Source organism: Cupressus sempervirens, chromosome 9, assembly GCF_028749045.1.
Source record: "Cupressus sempervirens isolate cs-2001-9-10 chromosome 9, ASM2874904v1, whole genome shotgun sequence".
Lineage (NCBI taxonomy): Eukaryota > Viridiplantae > Streptophyta > Pinopsida > Cupressales > Cupressaceae > Cupressus > Cupressus sempervirens.
The window spans coordinates 88,148,410-88,161,512 of NC_143126.1; the positions used below are offsets into that span (position 1 = coordinate 88,148,410).

The 13,103-nt window shown below is 33.7% G+C and overlaps 1 protein-coding gene across 2 annotated transcripts in view; it reads left to right on the forward strand.

Annotated features, from left to right (window-relative positions):
• Positions 1-10,745, forward strand: part of LOC149537754 (putative calcium-binding protein At1g02270) — a 30,217-nt gene extending 19,472 nt beyond the window's left edge. For both annotated transcript variants that reach the window (XM_089799133.1, XM_089799134.1), the window contains exons 3-11: positions 5,858-5,956; positions 7,878-7,983; positions 8,367-8,587; positions 8,751-8,827; positions 8,984-9,098; positions 9,252-9,377; positions 9,607-9,720; positions 9,858-9,968; positions 10,074-10,745. In XM_089799133.1, the coding sequence (XP_089655259.1) occupies positions 5,858-5,956; positions 7,878-7,983; positions 8,367-8,587; positions 8,751-8,827; positions 8,984-9,098; positions 9,252-9,377; positions 9,607-9,720; positions 9,858-9,968; positions 10,074-10,472 (1,368 nt within the window). In that variant the 3' untranslated portion in view covers positions 10,473-10,745. The remainder of the gene's footprint in view (positions 1-5,857; positions 5,957-7,877; positions 7,984-8,366; positions 8,588-8,750; positions 8,828-8,983; positions 9,099-9,251; positions 9,378-9,606; positions 9,721-9,857; positions 9,969-10,073) is intronic.
• The last annotated feature ends 2,358 nt before the right edge of the window (positions 10,746-13,103 follow it).

Genomic DNA, 13,103 nt, shown 5'->3' on the forward strand with positions numbered 1-13,103 from the left:
CATGTAAAGAGGCAATTTGGTTAAGCATCTTCTCAGCGAGTTTGGATAAGTGTAGGACAAAGTGGTTGTATTTTATGATAGTCAAAGTGCTATCCCTTTGGCTAAAAATACAGCTTATCATGCTAAGACTGAGCATATTGAAATTAATACCCATTTGCAAAATTGGTTATTGGTGGAGGTGGAGTCATTCTTGAGAAAGTTCTTACACTAGAAAATTGTGCAAATATGTTTACAAAATCACTACTATTAGAGAAGCTGAGGCAGAGTTTGGCTTACAAAAAAGATGATGGATGGACATGGGCAAGTATTAGGTAAATTGTTGTCAAGGTGGAGATTCTTCGATTGTGACAATAACATTAAAACTATCTTATCCCATCTCCTAGAAAACCCCCTTTTTTCCTTTGAGAGAATTCCTAGTTCCTTTTAGGCAATGAAATTGGTTTTCTTCTATGTTTGGTGGTGGTTGTTATCTTGAAGATATTCTATATATCCCTGTTATCTTGAAGCCAAAGTTATTGAATGTTGTGATAGCAGCAACTGCGAAGATTCTAGTTAGTTTTCCCTCAGTAATAAGAATACTGACACCTTGCACCGTGGATGTTTCCTTTCCATATTGCTAAGGTTTTACCATGTAAATCTGTGTCTTTTGTTTTATTCTGTTCTTCTTTTTATTTTCTCTGTTAATTATCTGTAACTAATTTGTGCTGCAATGTTTAATACATTTTTCCTTATGGTTTTATGCTTCCACATATATAACATTCTCCTTTGAGATTAAACTCATATGTTTTAAAAATCATGGACTAACAGTTTTGCCTTGCAAGCCGAAATAAAAGAAACTAAAAGGTCATGTAATATGAAGCTACAAAGTTTATGTTTCTGATCTCTTGAAGAATGCAAAATGACCCTCACAACTTACCATTTTTTTCCCCCAAATTTTAGTCACTAAACATTGTGGTTTTATCAAAGAATTACATTAATTTTGTTTATCTTCTACTTGTTGCACACATGGTTGCATATGTAGCAAAAGAAGTCATAGAGTTGTGATTCCCCCAGCTATTTTCTGTAGTCCTTGACTCACGAAAGACATTGTTCCAATGGCTGGTGCATCCCTCCAAAATATGATTTGAATGTGGGCCACCTAATAAGAGCAAGATGACTTCTGATCTGTAGTCCACCAACTTAAGTGCATAACTAAATCACTCTGGGAAAGTTGTCTTTATTCTATATCACATATATTTCTAGACCTTTTCTGGTTTTGACAGTTTCTTCCCGTAGAGCCTTGTGTTAAGGTTGGAGCTTCTATCGGATTGATTTTATCATGAGATACCTTGTTGATGGTAAATCATCTTTAAAATAAATATCTTATATATATAATACATATTATATATGTAATATATATTATATATATATATATATATATATATATATATATATATATATATTATACATTATATATTATTATATAATAATATAATAATATATTACAGATATGGTTAATATATCAATATTACATATATGCTTAAAGATGAGTTATACATATGGTTATTTATTAACTAATGATGATTAACTATAGAGACATGTCTCCTCTCATATTTATGAGTCTTCAAATCTGCATTTGGAAGATATAAATCACATTCGCAATGTTACTACATTTGCAGAAACGATCTTAGAAAGACAACATGGTATCAGAGCCAACTGCAAATATACGAAAGTAATTAAATGCATTCAAGTTTAGAGGCTTCAAATATTGTTTCGAGAATGCTTCAAACCTTGAAGTCAGGATATGTATGCATGACAATGTGCCATCCTGGTCTAGATCAGCATAACTGCGAGATCCATAGGAAAATAATTGAACTTCACTGCTCAAGGATTACGAAAATAATATGGACAGAATTATGGCAGTTAGATCCTGTTATGGTGATCTTCAACAATGACAACAATAGAAACCTCGGTTCCATTTTGATGTAGAGCTTCATCCAATAAAGATCCGCAAGGCCATCATGAATGCGATGGAGGAGGTTCTTACTTACAAGCTTACTGCACAATTAATGAAGAACTTTCATTGTATATAATATATATGCATAAAAACATTCTCCTGTAGAATACATGAATGCTACAATAATGAATACAGAATCAATTGAGAGAAAATTGCAGATCTTAGTTATCTCTATAGCAAGAAGGCAGTCTATCCAATCTATCAAATAAGAGAAATCTCTGCAATGACTTTTTAAGTTTTTCACATGCCTTGCGAGTTCATTGTCTGAAGCAATTTCTCATTCCCAGATAGACAGAACAAGGCACCCAATGTTTGGAACCTATCTGTTCTTATTTGAGACCAGAGCACTCTTTTGGGATCAATATCAATGTCTCTGCACCAAAACCACCTACTCTATCAAGAGGAATGATTGTCATCACAAACTGATCTGACCAAACGTGACAATTATCTAGAGCAGAGTCATCCAGACCCTTTAGGCACTGCAGGCACCAGATTTCCTTGTCTTGGTGCATGTAACAAAATATTACTCATATTGTCTATTCTCATATATGCTATGTTACCCAAGTGAATAGCCAGATCAAAGTCCAGTTCAAACTGAATCAGTGGTCCAGTCCAGTTCCCCTACAGATTCCAACAAGGTGCATCCGCAGAGAGTTGAGGTTGTCCAAGACAAACCCAGGCTGTTCCAGGACCCTGTGCAGGAAATAAATAAGAAAGGAGTGACGTAGAGGTAAGTATTTATCTCTTTATTATTAGATTCTTTTGTGAATATGATAATTAAAGATTAGGGATCAAGGTACAACTAATTGTTAAATATATTTGGTATTGATTAAGAATAGATTTCTAAATATGTAGGGGTTATTCATTATTTTTTGAATAAGAATTTCATAATCATTGTTATGTTTTATTGGTAATGATCATTTTGAAAATATTCATTTATATGTTTAAAATGATATGAATATGGATTATTATAAATTGAAAGAACATTTTGTAACGAAGTTTTTATGTATAGATAAATTATGTTTATTAAAGAAATGGTTGATTTTTATTTTTTGAGATCAATCTATAAGAATGTCACTTGGACATTAAAGCATAGAAAAATTATATTGTTTCAAGGCAAGAATCAATATTACACTATTATGATGAATATCTGATTATTATTATCCTTGAGTATTATAGTTGTCTCTTATTTTTATTCCATTAGGTCCTATAAGAGCTATTTTGCCTTGATCTTTCTTCCGAGAATGTTCTTGTAGCAAAAAGATGGAGATTAAGAATCATGAATGAGTTTAAGAAAATGGAAGGACATGTTTGCTTCTACTATTAAGCTTAATGAATGTTTGGAGCTTCTATGGATGAAAAGAGCAAGTTGTAACTTAGAAAGAAGTCGTCAAATTTGATGTGATGCAAAAGTGTTCAAAGATATAAGAGTGGCAATTTTACATTGTGGGGGGAATAATAACCAATGTTTCATTCCCACTTGAACCATCTTTAATAAGGAGATATTCCATGACCCTCATGGGAAGATAAGTACTCGTTTGAGGATGTTCTTGCGGGAAAAGAAGGTTGGTACCTTACACATGCTATCAGATATTGTGTAGACGAGAATTCATTAGACATTTGATGATCAGGATAAAGTGAGGATCTTGAAGTGAATATATTTAATGATTGAGATTACGAGCATCCTTCTACATTAAGAGGGAGTATGACACTTCTTTGAAGGCAACGCAAGAACTTAGAAGATTAGTACTTAGAGGGAGTCTAGAAATATATGTGTGATTACATGATGTTGATGGGCCTACTCCTATGTATATCATGAGGAAATGATGACTTATCACCAGAAAATCAGAAAATCGGTATTAGATTTAGAGTGAGTTTGACAAGAACCCTTGGGGGAAGAGAGACTCTAAGGGAGTAACTAGACTTCCCAAGATCATTGTTCAGAGGGAGAATTTTTGAGGTGCAATCCTTTGTGAATGATATCTTTTCTATCAGGAGAAGTTATAAGTAAAATTTATTGTAATGTATTCTTCGCTATGAGATAGAATTAAGGTGAAAACCTTATTCAACCCTTTGACTGGGTTCATGGTGGGTACTATTTCACATATGATATGTAATGAAAGGTGACGATCTTTCATTGACATATATAATTAGAAGGTAACTATTATAAGATGATGATTTTATAAATGGTAGACCTATTATCATGACAGACTTCATTAAATTGTTGTCTTAGAGTGCTGGAAATCATGATAACAAATAGATAGAAGGTAACCATTGTAAGGTGGCGACCTTATAAATGGTAGACTTGTTATCATGGTTCTTTGGGCCGGATTTTGCCAGACACCATGATAACGAACTTGTTATAGTTCTTTGGGCCGGATCTTGCCGGACACCATAGTTGCTACTATAGACCACACTTAAGGTGTTGTTTTTAAAGTAATGGAAATTGCTACAATTGCGTGTTATGAAAGGTGAGAAATTTAGTCTCATAGTGAATTGAATATCATACTGAGATGATATCTCTTCTTATTCTTGAGAGCTTAATGTGTTCTATAAATCCTCCCTAGCTAAGAGGGAGTGTTAAGTTTGTAGCTTCTGTCTAATTGATTTTATCATGAGATACCTTGTTGATGGTAAATCATCTTTAAGATAAATATCTTATATATCTTATGTATATTATATATGTAATATATATTATACATTATATAATAATATAATAATATATTACAGATATGGTTAATATATTAATATTACATATATGGTTATACATATGGTTATTTATTAACTAATGATGATTAACCATAGAGACATGTCTCCTCTCATATTTATGAGTCTACAAATCTGCATTCGAAAGACATCAATCACATTGGCAATGTTACTACATTTGCAGAAACGATCTTAGAAAAACAACACCTTGGTGCAGTCTGTATCTATTTTAAACACCCAAATTCTCTTTATTCCAGATTACATCTAGTTTTGATGTAATCTTTCTCATATTGGCTTGGTCGTGGTATTTGTTTTATCATCCAAATTTATATTAAACCTTTTGATCTTTGCTGGCATTCATATTCTTCTTTGAGCTAAAATAGTATGTCTATCTGGTGTAATGCTTCCAAATGTGGATTGGTTTCACCTCTGTGACATCCTGTTCTATAATTTATGAATAAGATATCAGTCTGCCCTAGTGTCTTGTGAGGCTCTGTTTATTAAAAACTTGAGTGGTTTTAGGATAAACGAGATCTATATTACTTATCTAGCCATCTAAGATTCCATTTTGTTTTTCTTTTCTAAAGACTTCTGTTGGAGTTAATGGATGACATACTAAAAGTAATAACCATAATTTTTCTCAATTCACAAATTCAAACATGGTCGACATATGTATTCAATAACAGAATTTATATATATTTTTAAAATATATTTATCATTGCCTCAAAATGTCAAAAGTTCTTTATGCTTATTATGAATTCCCCTTTTCATTTTTGTTCACCACCCAATCTCTAAGCTATTGTTTTGGAGTTTGTTTTGTCCATTCACTTGCTTCCTTTTTTTGTAATTCCATCTTCAATTTGCAAGGGGCTTCAAGGGGCCTAGATTAGGCTATTCACATTCTTTTCAAAAGAGGAATAATGAAAAATTTCTTTTTCAATTATCTGTGGAAATTGATGGGCTCTTGGAGACATTTGATGCATTATGAATAGTTTTCACAATTTTTTACATTTCTATGCTTGCTTAATATTGAATTTTTTAACGTAGATATGTGCTTACCTATTTCTGCATCTTCAATTAATCACAAGTTTTGTAAGGTGTTTGTTTTCATATCTTTTGGACTCAAGTTTGGACTTCCGTATTTCATTTCTCCAGGGAATCCGAGAAAGTGAGTACAGGGAATATTGGTTCAGCCGAAACAAGAGTATACTTGAGGTATTGCTCCAAAAAAGATCCTCCATCATATGTTTGCAGGTATGTCTGTGCAAAGCAGGATTATGATTTTGATTATAATCCTTAATCATGCTATCAATTTTCTAGAATTGCTTTTATGATATTTACTGTAACTCTGAAGATTGGGAAATTATGTCAAAAATTATAGGAATTTGTCAGCATTTATCTGTTTGTATTTTTTATTCAGATTTCATCCTAAATGTTAACAGTCAACTGTTAAGTGAAAGCCCGAAAGGATCTCTCCAAATGTACTAAGCAATACCGTTTATTTCTGTGTGTTCCAAATGCAGATTTGAAGGTTATATAAGTATCCATAGAAGAGACATGTCTCATGAAGAGACATGTCTCTTTGGTAATAAATTAGTCAATCATTAATTAGACTATATATATATAATGTATATAATAAATATTTAAGTACACATAAGAGAGTTTGTCTAATTGACGATCGACCAATAACCATAGAAGAATTTTCTCTACGCCAATTTAATCCGACTGAAGCTACAACATTAACATTAACCTCTTGTTTTCTTGATGAAGCTCGTGGATTAACTCTATAGTCTATACCTTTTGACCTTGACAAAGTTCATATGAATTTGTCACATCCAATTAATATAATAAAAATTTAAGTCCTCTTCAATTAGTATGCTTGGCAGGCCACTACATTTTGAAACAAGTTTACGAAGAATGGATACAATTCAAATAAACTGAAATAAAATTATAATCTATAGATGTGTGACCATTCTTTCTTAGGTCGGGAACTTTTCTTTTCTGTATTCTTGTGATAAATTTTCCCATATTTCTTTTCTGCAGTCATAAATCTCAAATCATATGAAGTTTAAAATAATAGAAGACAAACAATGGTTGATTGATGCTGCTCTGAAAATGGAGTATGGATGGATTGAAAATCAGACATCCGTTACTGGTTGTTGATTTGCTTGCAGTTGTTTATGCTCCTTTCCATTATACTTGAGAAGTCCAAGAGCAATCAACAAGTGCTGGTCTTCAACTTAACCACATTGATTTTTACAATCTCATCTAACATATCCTATCTGAAAGCTACAGTTCGGATATTTCAGGGCACCAAGTTAGATTTTGAGATTGTCTTTTGTCACTAAATAATAGCCCACTATTCATTTCTTTCCCTCTGCGTTGTAATCTCATTTCAAACTATCTTATAGTTTGTCGAATAATTATCCATTATGCATTTATTCCCTTCAGTGTTACTATCATTTATTTCAAGGCAATTTTACCCCAGTGTTTACCAACTTACCAAGTGATCAAAGGGAATATTTGTCGACTCATTAGTTCTCATTGGTTTAAGAGGCCACTTTCCTGCTTTAAAGCTTAATGTTTGTTTGAAGCACTCTCGAAAGTAATACAAAGTGACCGAGATTTTCTAATTTGACAGTAGAATATCAATGTTCTTTTCTGAGCCCACATATGAGCTGCCAATCAGTGAAGTGGTTAGTACATGATAAGAAGCAAAGTAAAATATATAACACATTGTGTCTTTTCTGCATACTTTCCAACGCAGAATCAATGTCAGAGATTGGTGCAACCCTGTGATGAGGCATCTTTTGAGTTTTGGGTAATACAGACATAGAATGTAGATGGAAAATGGTCAGATCCAAATTGCAATAAGTAGATGATTCATTAATACTAGATAGGATGGCTAGTTAACAAAATTTGTTCCATCCATGCATGTTTAATGAAGACTTACTGAGGAACATATTTTGTTACTTGAATTGTCTTTTATAAAATTTGTACAACTTAAAGAAGCAGCATTCAAGGAAATTTTATTTAGCGCTTTGTCCATAGATGAAATGCTCTGAACAGGCTCCAGCAAGTACAAAGTATTAGTTCAATTGAAGGAATGCTTGCAGGACAATCTTTCCAACTTTCTTGGTAGTTCTGATCTTTGTTGCTTTCTCTTCATACTTAGGAGTTCTGGATTAAAAATGAGGAGCTTGTGGACATGTATGAAAAACGACTCAGTGATGCTGGGTATGAGATTTACAAACTTGGGCGCACTAATGACCGTGGTGATGGTAACTTAACTTTTCTTCGTAGATTCGCCCATTTTATTATTATATTTTTCCAATCATATTGAGAGAGATACAAAATCAATTCATATAATGGTTTTACTGAATGAGTGAAAGGAAATTATGAACACTTGCTTTTAATAAATGTTCACTAGTTTGGATGTTTCTAACTGGTTAGAATCAAATGATATTATAATATTCCTTTTGAGATTGTTGGACTTGGTATCTCGATAGTTGCATACAGAAGTTTTGAAAGTGGTTAAGGTATAATTAGGATATTTTAAATTTTGAATTCCTTAAATCAATTTACCAAACCCCTTGCACAAATTGGGATTGTAAGGTCTATATTAGTTGTGCTTAATCGATTAGCCACTTTTGACATTTTACAGGTCTCCTCACTGCAGTGAGAAGGGACCATTTCAAGGTAGTCAATGTTCGTGAACTTTTCTTCAATGATTTTGGTGATCGTGTAGCTCAGTTATTGCATCTTCGTTCTGCAAGGCCATATATACAGAATGAAACGGATGGAATTTGCCTGGAAGCTATAGTTGTTAACACCCATTTGTTGTTCCCACACAATTCTAACTTTAGTTTAGTTCGTCTTCGACAGGTAAAAAATTTCTCCGCTTAAGTTTCTGTGTGTACATTCTGTTTTTTATCATTAGCTGGGATGCATAGTTTGTTTTAATGATGTTATTGGCTGCTGTTCTCCATTCTCCCAAATTTAATGAGTGTGATTCTAGAAGATGTTTACAAGTCTATGATTGGAACAGGTATACAAGATCTTAGAGTACTTGGAGATATTTAAGACAGAGAATAAACTTTCAAACATTCCTGTTATTCTTTGTGGGTGAGTGTCAGTTCTGTTTCACATATTAGCATCCATCATGGCTCCTGGCTCATTTTCCTTTTAGTTCCTTGTTAAACTTATAAATGGGAAATTGAATGTGGTTTTCCTTTATTTCCTGTCAATAATAAATACCTGCCCAAACTGTGTACTCTTCAGGGACTGGAACGGGAGCAAACGTGGGCACGTTTACAAATTTCTACGTTCTCAAGGCTTCGTTTCATCCTATGACACTGCTCATGACTACACTGATGGTGATCCAGATGCTCATAGGGTTAGCTTGATATTCAGTATTTTTTGTAATGTTGGTAAACTTTAGCTATGGTCTTATAGTATGCTATACCTCAGCATTTCTTCAATAGAAAGAATTGCATTCTTTCCTTTTCAACATTAGTGCACTTTCTGTTTCTCTTGTTTTGTTTGCTAGTGGATTAGCCATCTCAATCATCGTGGAAATAAATGTGGAGTAGACTTTATATGGCTTCTCAATCCGGACAATGATCGCAAGCCTTTAAATATTAGCTGGATGCAAGCCGTTTTTAGCATTATCAAGGTAATGCACATTTTTCTTGTAGCCTTGAATCGGTGATACAGCATGAGATGGATGCAAAGGAATGGACTATCTTTGAATGTGCCATGTTTTTTTTGCTACAAATATATTCATGTTGAATTTTCACTGCTACCTTTTTCTGCAAGATGCTGCTTGTTTGGAAGCTGAAATTCTGTCTGTTTCATTTCTAAGGCTATAAGTGTATAACAGGTAGCTGGTGTATATTTCGCAGTTTAAGTTGAAAGAGGCTGGTTTGAACAATGTAGATGCATTTTGCTTCTTTAACCCAGAATGTAACAATAAGGATTATTTCACACTAGAAGACTTTCACTATGCTCTTCAACAAGTAGGTTTATGCAATCCTCCTTTATTTTCTCTATTTCCATCATTAGCTTTTCAAATCAGATATACTAGTTCTTTGTGGATTGTAATTATAACTTTTACATTGAAGTGTTTACACTAAAAGGAATTGGAATGTTGTAGTTGGGGCTTACAGAGCAGCTTTCAGAGGGTCTTACAAGCGAAGAGATCGAAGATCTGATGATGGCAGCTGACCTTGATGGAAATGGTATAATTGACAGTGAGGAATTTCAGGTATGAAAATACATTTTTTCTTTTTGCCGAGTTCTCATAGTCTGTAGTGGTCTAGTGGGTGTTTAGATCAATCTGAGGTATTTTTGATGAATTGATTATTTTCAGAAGGTGATGATAACACAATCAATTGAGTTGAGTCCCATCACTGTATTGGAGGGGCAAAAGTACTCAGCACCTTATGTTAATGGAAAAAGTGAATCATCAATTACAGAACAACATTATGATTTAAGTACTGTGAACCATGATAAGCACTTAATTCTAAGGCAAATAACAGAAGTGGAATCTGGATCTCCATTTATAAAGTTTGATGTGGATCCAAGCATTCAGGATCCAGATGCTTTGCAAGAATCTGAAATTGGTTTTGATGTGAAGGGAGCGTCATTGTTTCCTTCTGAGGTGGAACAGGGCATCTGGCCTGAAAACTATCACATGTCTGACCATGCTCTACTATGTGCCGTGTTTGAACCAGTAAGAATACCCAAGAAGCAGAAGGCTGCTGGTTGATCTTACCACTCTTATCTGCAAATTTTGTCTGTAAACATAGAAAAGAAAGAAAATATCTGTGGTCTACTTGAATGAGAATGTAAAGTCTACTAAATTCATTAATTTTTTAGTGCAAATCAGATTAATGATATCTACTTTGCACTGTACATGTTATCTTATGAGGGTTTTGTGTCGCCTTCACATTCTTTTGGAATTGGGAAAATTTGTAGTCAAATTTACTCTCTTGAAAGTTTGCAATCATAATGTATCTAGTTACCATTTTTCTCATTAAAATCAGTACATTTTTGACCTCAGACATAAAGCGCATTGTTCATCGATTCCCAGATTTCAATGAAAATAAATATTATTTATCCATGTATTTCCTCTTCCAATCAGAGTGATGTATTACCAACATGAGAATGACAACAAAGCATAATGAAAGAATATCTAATAAGCAAATACCTTAGAATATACCATCGAGCCATTATATTTCATCTATGAAGTAATAGAGGGATTATTAATACCATGGATATGCGTAAACCAGCAATTATTGTTAATGGAACTTTAGCCCTTGTTCACGTGATTGTATTGTGATGCACAAGCATTGTAGGGGTTTGAGCAATATTGCATCACTCCAAAAAAAAAAAAAGATACTTTATTTTTTTTTGTATTTTGGTTTGAAGAGTATCATGAGCTTTGTTGATTAGTTTTGATTGTGTTTAGGAGTCAGTAATCTACAAATGTTATTATAAAGGTCATTGCTTCTAATACCGGTGTCATATACATGCACATAAATGGAAGTACACTCTTGCATATGCGCATAGTTGTTTGGAAAGGTCCTTTTATAGTCCTCGATACCAACCATGTGTTTTGGGGTCTACATATGGTAACTGCAATATGGGACTACCCTGTACTCTTTGCAAGAGGCACCTAACTGTGCTTCAAATGAGATGTACATTCCCTACCCCCTAATGAGATCTGAACTTGTGACCTCTCTTTCAAGACTACAAGTTCTCTACCATTATGTAATGACCCTCTCTATAAAGGCCACAGAAACCCTCAAACTGAACTTAGGAATTTTGTCAAACACTTGGCGTGTAACAGTAACAATATTCAGAATATGGTAATTTCAGATTTGATACTTTCAGAATATAATCACAGAATTACAATATATATAAAGCCATTGAACTATATTTCAATTACACTGCCATAAATTCTGAAATTATTTTATTACCAATTCTGGTCTGATTATTACAATGACTGTATGACAGCAAATTTACTCAAAAATTGACATATATTTCAGAATGCAAGAACCTGGTTTGAAGAACTATGGAAGAACACCATGTTTTGCTGCAGATCGTTGATGAAGACCTCCAACGGCACCCCCAAACTATCCTCAATTTGTTGCTGCTGCCCAAACTAGCAGGGCCGTACCTGTACGGCTGCTGAAATAAAATAATATTAGGGTTTTGGGACCCCCAAATGCAAGGAAATTGGGCGCCTAGGGTTAGGTAGTAACCCTGTAAAACCATAAAAAATAACTCCAAGGGGTTGAGGAGATATGAGCAATTATGTGGTTCCGAAACCTGCTTTGCCAATTCTGAAAATGCACTTATTTTGTCTTCAAACTCTTGTCAAATGCTTCTCCAATGATAGGGAAAATCTGAAATCCTTATTCCAACCAAAAAACAAACCCTAACAACGAATTCTCAATAAGCTCCAATGAGATGGCTGAATACCAACTCCAATTATGCAACAATTCAGGTGATATTTCACACCCTCAAAGTCGCCAATCCAAGGGAGTGATTCGTTCCCAAAGATCGAATAATTTGCAGATCCAAAGTCCACAAATGGCTTCACAATGAAGAAGTAGAAGAGTTCTCCAATCCAAGCATGTCCAAATGAGAGGCCTAGCCTTCTATTTATTCACTTTTCTAAGAAGTTGCTAGAACTTCTAGAAACATCCTTTATAATTTCTCATTATAATGCACTTTTTATAATAAAGTAATTTTATAAAATAAAAAGTGCAACTCAAATTAAAATTATAACATGTGGGCCCCAATATCACATAATGATAAAATATAACCTCTTAACACTTCTTCAAGAGCAAGATATGACTATCTGATCCGCAGAATTGACTCTCTTTCCACACCATTTGCCTATGAGAGTCTGTAATAGGCAAATCCATGATCAATGCCATGTCGAACTAAAGAGGGGACATTACACATTAAGCCAACTTAATTTGTGACATTAGTGGCTATATGTATGCACAAAGGTTGATAGAGATAAACTTTTGTAGAGTGAAAAAGTGATGTATAATCAGCTTGAGGGTGTGTAAAATATGGTTGATTGGAGAGGGTGGAATATATTGCTGGTGGGAGAGTTAGTGTAATGTATGGTTGACCATAGAGAGTATAATGTATGTTTGGCTGGAGAGTAAGTGTGATGCATGGTCAACTATAAAGAGTAAAATGTATAATTGATAATGGTGCATGATATAGAATTGGTTGGAGATGATCTAATATATGGTCAACAAGTGATAGTATGTAACTAAGAAAGAGTGAAATATATGGTTTCCTAAAGCTTCATCTATAAACAAGTGGTGCTGCAAGATTGATTTTTTCATTATCTATACATTGTTGAAAGACCAAG